The sequence below is a fragment of the Anthonomus grandis genome, chromosome 22, assembly GCF_022605725.1.
Source record: "Anthonomus grandis grandis chromosome 22, icAntGran1.3, whole genome shotgun sequence".
Classification (NCBI taxonomy): Eukaryota; Metazoa; Arthropoda; class Insecta; order Coleoptera; family Curculionidae; genus Anthonomus; species Anthonomus grandis.
The window spans coordinates 12,011,051-12,018,356 of record NC_065567.1 but is presented as its reverse complement, the minus strand read 5'-3'; the positions used below and the strand labels follow the sequence as shown (position 1 = coordinate 12,018,356).

Below are 7,306 nucleotides of genomic sequence, written 5' to 3'. Positions count from 1 at the left end.
AATCAAAACTGAGTGTTAAAAGATCCTCTCTCTTTTCTTGCAGTTTTCTAAAAAAAAAACTTTATATCGCATTTTATGAAATGGCATTGGTTTCATTTTTAACTTTACCTTTAAGTTCAATACATTTAGAGCAGGCATCTGTGGTCGGCGTGCCAAAGCCAATGTTATATTCAGTGGTAAATCTTTTGAAAAAATGTTTTTTTTTTATTTTAATAATTCGGCTGTTCATTATTGTACATTCGATATAATTTATTAATAATAAAATTTCCAGGCAAATATCGTCGGTTTGCAGACTTACCTCGAGAATAATGACTTTCACAGCATTTCAATTTTTCTATAAACCCTCTAATAGCGGTTTTCTTCCTGTCATAGAGATGATTGGGTCTTGCTCCACCTCTCCTATCCACTGGCATTCTACCCGTATTTAGAAATTTTCGAGCTAAGCCTTGAATTCTTTTCCGTGAGATTTGAAGAATATCAACAAAGGTTTGCTGACATACACGTAAACAAAACTTCTCCGTGCCGGAAAGTCTAATGTAGTAGTTTGTACTAACTTTCTTTGTAGACGTAGGCTTCTTTTTAGGACGTGGTCTTTTTGCAGTTGTTACCTTTACATGTTTGATGATAAAAGCATCCTGGAAGTTCTTCTCGCGAGTTGCGGAAAAATTTGCATGAAATTCTTTGATGTCCCTCATTGTTAGCCTCTTGCATTTATAAGACTTGTTCAAATGGTCGCAACGAGGATATTCTGGTGGCCCTGGAGGATCGTATCTGAAATAATAAAAAACAAATTTTAAAAACCTATATAAAATTAATCAATTCTTTTCTAAACGTTAATGTTTAGAGTGTATTAAATTATCTGTAAATTTTAAACATTAAAATAATAATGCCTGATTTAAATTAATACATATTAAATTTATATATCGCTAATTCAAAGAAAAAAAATAACCAACCTTTTAGATTTTGCTAGGTTTCTTTTCCACTTGCGACGATCTCCAGGAGTTCGCCTAGCTTTTCCTGGCTCTGATGGAGTTATACTCTCATTCATGGTCACTAAACTAAATAAACTTAATTATTTATAACAGTTTATAATAATATTTATGCAGTAGCAAATTAATATTTATTATTATTATTATTATTATTATTATTAATATTATTATCATTATTTTAAATATAATTACTGTACTTGTAATTATATAATGTAAAATATTACAGTACTTGTAATAAACTGAAGAGATTTCTATCTCAAATCATAATATCATTATGTCTAATGTCAAAAATTTCCTAAGTATTCTAAGCTTAAAATTGTAAAATATTGACAATTTGTATTATTTGATTCTCAGGCCTTTGGAATTTAGTTAAGTTACATAGTTTTTAAAGAATTAAAATTGAGAGCCTTTTTCAGAGTAAACTTTTAAACTTAAAATATTTTCTAAAAATTCTCCACCACAGTACGAACTTATATAAACTTCTGGTCTTCATAAAAGCCATTTGAAATTTATTCTATTTGCATTTTGGATAAAATATTCAGATTTATCTTATCGACATAGTAATATATTTCAAACTATTATTATTATTATTATTATTATTATTATTATTTGGTATTTTCTACTTCAAACTCACACATTAACATTTAAGGATGTCTACATTTCATAACAAGCCAAGCCTGTTAAAGAACAAATCCCATTACAATCATTTAGATAAATGCTTCGTTTTGTCAGAGTCAGGATGAAAGCACGTTTTCGAAGTCATTATATTTATTTAATTCGCATAAACGGCACTTCTATCTTGCAAGTGTTATAATTCCAAAGGAGACTAATTGTTTGCTTACAAATGGAAAGTTAACGCCTCGACTGTGCTATTTGTGTTTTGGCGAAATTACTACCTGAGTGTTTTGTACTTATTTTAAGCTTTTATTTCCTAATTTTATTTCAACGAATTACTTCGTGGTATTTTGTAGTTTATAATTATCGTTATTTAAAATTTTATTACATTTTAAATTCATATAATATAAATGTGGACGCCAAAAATTCAAATTACACATGCTTCACATATAGAAAAGAAATAAGTTACGCTTTAAAATTGCTTGCTAAAAGTATTTATCCTAAGTAACTAAGGTATTCTTGTGCATTTCTGCGAAAAAATTATTTGGAATCGTGGCAAACACACGCAGGCAAAAAATTTGTTCTGATGGAAAAATTAGCAAGTTGACATCGCACCCAACATCATGATAATTGCAAAATCACGATGTTTGGTCAGTACAGTTAAAAGTTATGATATGTACGTATCGTCATTTTATAATACTTAAGATCTCAGATTTCTAAAGTTAAGAACATTTAAAACCTCATTCTCATAAGGACTAATATATATATATATATATATATATATATATATATATTTATATATATATATATATATATATATATATATATATTTATATATATATATTTTTTTTTTTAATATATTTTAAATATATATATATATATTTTTTTTTTCTTGAGTTTCGATAATTCTGCATTTAGATTTGTTTGTTACTGAAACACGTTTTACCATTCTCCTAATCTAACCGGACTATTAGTCAAATTGGCTAAGATAAAGTTTTTTTCTTAGCGTTTATATATTTTCATGGTTCTTTGAAGAATAAGAGGCAAGGTGAGTGCTACTCTACCTTATTCAATTTATTTTCTTCGGTTTTTGACAATTTATTATCTTACATGCCACAATTGTCCACAGAAGTCAGACATGGTTTAGTAGTGATTTGTTTTTTTTTCTTCAGGTCTTTCTCAGCTATTGTTAGAATATATCATTAAATACTTTTCTTGTTGATTTTTTGTCTTATTTTATAAGTTGGCAATAATTGATGGAACTAATTAATTCTTCTGGTTCTTGAAATTTTCAAATGAGTTTTAAATGACTAATGAATAAGATTCAACACCCGACATGGGGTAACGGCATGACAAAGTAATTAATTACCAAGTTGGTCATAGGAAGACAGACCGCCATCAACACTAGCTAGGTAGACTAATCAATTTGTATATATTATAATAATACTATCTGATTTACTTTCTTAACTGTGCCCACATATGGACGTATATTGGCAGGCAATAAGAAGGCATCACTCACTAACTTAAATGCGCTCATTTACCACATTACTTGTAGTGTATGTGTATATGTCTTGTGTAGTAAGATGTGCACATCCTGCCAATACAACCTAGGGCATATAGGAATCTGTAATACCTCACAAGCCAATCCATATAAACTAGTCAGCTTAGTTAGTTAATTTGAGTAGTTATATGGTATAGCCAAAAGTTATTATAGAACTTTATATATATAAATATATATCAAATATATACAGAGTGTTTCAGAACTATGGAATCAAACTTCTGAGGGTTGTTCAGTGCAACAGAAGAATCCATTTGAGTATAGGAACCCATGTCCGGAAATTCGTCACTACGCCACTACGGCCCTAAGACGCGTTAAAATTTATAAAAAACATTAATTACCTAAATAGAATCTGCTGAATTTATTTTTACCTTTTGTACATGATACCATAACAACAATTGTTTAAAATCAACGCTTATTAATGTCAATTCTCAATGTCATGTTTAAAAATTTTATAGCTTACAATTTTTAAACATTTATTGCTAATGGAAAACTTTACCAATCAAGAATTGGCGGATATGCATTTGGCATACGGAGCAACAAACTGCAATGCACGAGCAGCATCGCGGTGTTATCATAAACGTTATCCCGAACGACAGCATCCTGGATACAAAAAGTTTCTTGTGGTTCATCGGCGGCTAGCTGAGACAGGCATGTTTAAGACCAAGATGCATGATACTGGTGTTGCTCGAACCGTAAGAACGGTCGAATTTAAAGAAGAGGTGCTTCAGCGAGTTGCCGATGAACCATCAAATAGCACACGTGACATCGCTAAGAATATGAATACGAGTAACGCTTCTGTCTGGCGGGTACTACACGAGCAACAACTCCATCCTTACTACTTCCAGAAAGGTATGACTGCAGCCGATTATCATCCTAGAGTTCAATTTTGTCGATGGCTTCTGGATCACATCATTGCACAACCAAATTTTTTACGATATGTTTTGTGAACCGATGAAGCCTCTTTCACAAGAGATGGTATTTTTAATTGTAGGAATAGCCATGTTTGAGACGAAGAAAATCCTTATGCAATTTTTCCAAGAAAACATCAGAATCGTCGGTCTGTCAACGTATGGGCAGGCATTGTTGATGATTATTTAATTGGGCCATACCTTCTACCGGAACGGTTAACAGGACCTATTTATCTGCGTTTCTTGAATGAAGTTCTTTCAGAACTGCTTGAAAATGTTCCACTAAACGTTAGACAGCAAATGTGGTTTCAGCATGATGGAGCGCCGGCTCACTTTGCTGTATAAGTACGCGAGTATTTGGCTCAGCGATTTGGGCACCGTTGGATTGCTAGAGGTGGAGCAGTTTCATGGCCTCCTAGGTCACCCGATTTACCGTCGCTCGATTTTTTCTTGTGGGCACATATAAAGTCTTTAGTCTACGAAACTCCAGTAGAATCAGAGCTAGACTTAATTGGACAAATAAAAGCAGCATTTGAAATCATTCAAAACGAGGATCAAATTTTTAGTGTAGTCCGCCGAAATTATGTGCGGCGTTTAAATCGGTGTATTGAGGTTGGAGGCAGACATTTTGAACAATTGTCGTGATGGCATCATATACAAGAGGTAAAAATAAATGCATCAGATCCTATTTAGGTAATTAATATTTTTTCTAAATTTAAACGCGTCTTAGGGCCGTAGTGGCATAGTGACACATTTCCGAACATGGGTTCCTATACTCAAATGGATTCTACTGTTGCAGTGAACAACCCCTAGAAGTTTGATCCCATAGTTCTGAAACACCCTGTATTTTAAATAGATTACTTTTTCAGAACCAATGCCCATAAATCTTGTTTTGAAACATAAATTTTACATAGCATTAGAGATCCTTATTCCGAAACAAGCCAAGATTTCGATATTTGTAATAGTCATATAAGTAGTATCACAGATATGTAAATTACTACAATAATTTTCTTCGATTATTAAGTCTCAGACTGATCTGAATTTGCCGTCTGGTGCGCTATTAGCGTCCGACTTTTCGTTATAAACCTTATTCTTATCCGCTTTATCCTTACTCTTTAAGAGCTAATTTTCCCTTATTTGCGAAAATTACAGCTGTGAATTAAAATGTCAAATGCCTTGATTCGAATAAAAAAGTTTTTTTATCGCCATACGATAAAGAACTAACCTATCGGAAAATATATTTTTTAACTTAGTAACTTGAATGTCAAATCCTTTATATTCATTTTTGTTACAGTATGGATTAAGACGTGTGATGAAATATTTACCTTAGTTCTGAGTTAAGATAAAATAAACAATTTAAAAAAAAATTAAATTTAATAGTCTTTAAACCTCTCCCTAAAATAAATAAAAACTATAAAAAAACTCTATAAATGTATTGTCTTCAATTGCAGTATTTGTTACATATTAATTCACGTGTTGATTTTAACACTTGTGTATGCTATGAAAAAAAATATGAATTTGATAAAAGTTAATTACCAATAAAACCTTAAATGAACACCTAAAAAACAAAAATATATGAACATCATAACATAAGAAAATTCTATTGTCTTTTCTACTAACAAAGTGACTACACAATGATTAAAATGTATTTCTTCGCTGATTAGACAATCGTTTTATATTTTGCAAGAAATTTAAAGAATAAGTAGCATATGACTATTCTAAGAAATGAAATGTGACACATATGTAGGCTCTAAATAGAAGCAAATCAAATTATGAAAAGCCATTGTTGAGGAGAATATATGCCATTCTTAGTTATTAAGAAATGTTAGTGAGTAACAATTTTCAGAATCGTGAATACTATATAGGAAAACACAAACTAAATTTACCGAGAAGCAGAACGTAAACAGCAGCCAATCTCTCCATGTTTTCTAGCTCGCTTGCTAAAACCTTAATTTTGTTTCTCTCCCAAGCATATATTTAAATATATTTCGGAAAAGCAGCTTTTAGATCACTTAGTTTTGAATTTGTGTTATTAGAAATGCTTATGCTAAAAATCTACTATTTACTGACGTTCTTTTCTTATGACTAACTGTTCAAACACGTTATGCGTTTAGTAATAATATCTATAAATTACAAAACAATGTGTTTGGAAACTATTGCACTCACTTTTATAGAAAAATGGTAAAGGAGTTATAGACCATATAATCCCTGACTTTATGTTATTTTTGCTTGTATAATTTATTACGTTACTGTATCCTAGATTATAAGTTAGAGTAAAACCCCTATTGTAAAAAGATAGATTTAGATTCTAGCCATAATTAAGGTTACATTAGATTTGTCTGTAACGTTCTTAAATAAAAGTTTTTAAACAAGCTTTTTTCGAGGTTTCGTATCCTAACTAAGGTACATGATTAGAATTTACTATTTATAACTAAATTCTCTTAGTTATAGCCAGCAATAAAAATTTTTTTTTTTATTTGAAAAATACGAGATAATTTGGTATCAACGTAAATGGAAAGCTATCTAATTTTGTTACTCCTCTTTGAGAACTTGAGCATCCTTCTTGTCACAAAGTATATTTGTCAAAATAGTTATTAATAGCACAAATCAGTTTTAATAAAATAAAGCAAAAAAAGATCTTACTTACTATAGAAAGTTTAAAAAATTGTTACATATATGTAAATATAATTTATCGTTCAATATAATATATCATTATGAAAATGTAAGTTAATTTTTAAATTTGTATTAATATTCATTGGATTAAACATTAAAACAAATTTTGAATAAATTTAAATGTTAGAGATTATTTAAAAAAAAAATTGTTATGACGTTTCACAATTCTGTGATACATTCTGATGACGCAAAAAAATTATTTTCAATGTGATTTCTTAGAAAGAAAGTAGACTTTATTATTTTCGAACAATTTTTAATGTCAGCACCTACTTGATAACAATTTGTCATGCATTTGTGAGTATAATTGTCATATTATTTGTCATTTTACACATAATTTTTCAATAAAATGCATGTGTCTGAGAAAGAACGAATTCAAATACTCATGATGATTGATCTTGAAAACTGGGTGCATACAGAAAAAGAGCGGTACTTCAACTTTCTACATTTTGAACTTATCCCTGCTTTAGTTATTTTATTCCCCAATCCACAAGAGGCTGACATACTTAGTAACGAGACATGGTTTCAAGAAGATGGGGCACTTTTCACTTTGTTATCGCCGT

The 7,306-nt window shown here is 30.4% G+C and overlaps 1 protein-coding gene across 1 annotated transcript; it reads right to left on the bottom strand.

The window, feature by feature from the left end:
- Positions 1-209: 209 nt before the first annotated feature.
- LOC126748122 (uncharacterized) lies at positions 210-1,090 on the bottom strand. The gene is made up of 2 exons (XM_050457142.1): positions 954-1,090; positions 210-771 (listed from the first exon to the last, which is right to left on the bottom strand). The coding sequence occupies exons 1-2, from the start codon at positions 1,046-1,048 to the stop codon at positions 210-212; spliced, it is 657 nt and encodes a 218-aa protein (XP_050313099.1). The 5' UTR covers positions 1,049-1,090.
- Between the last annotated feature and the right edge of the window lie 6,216 nt (positions 1,091-7,306).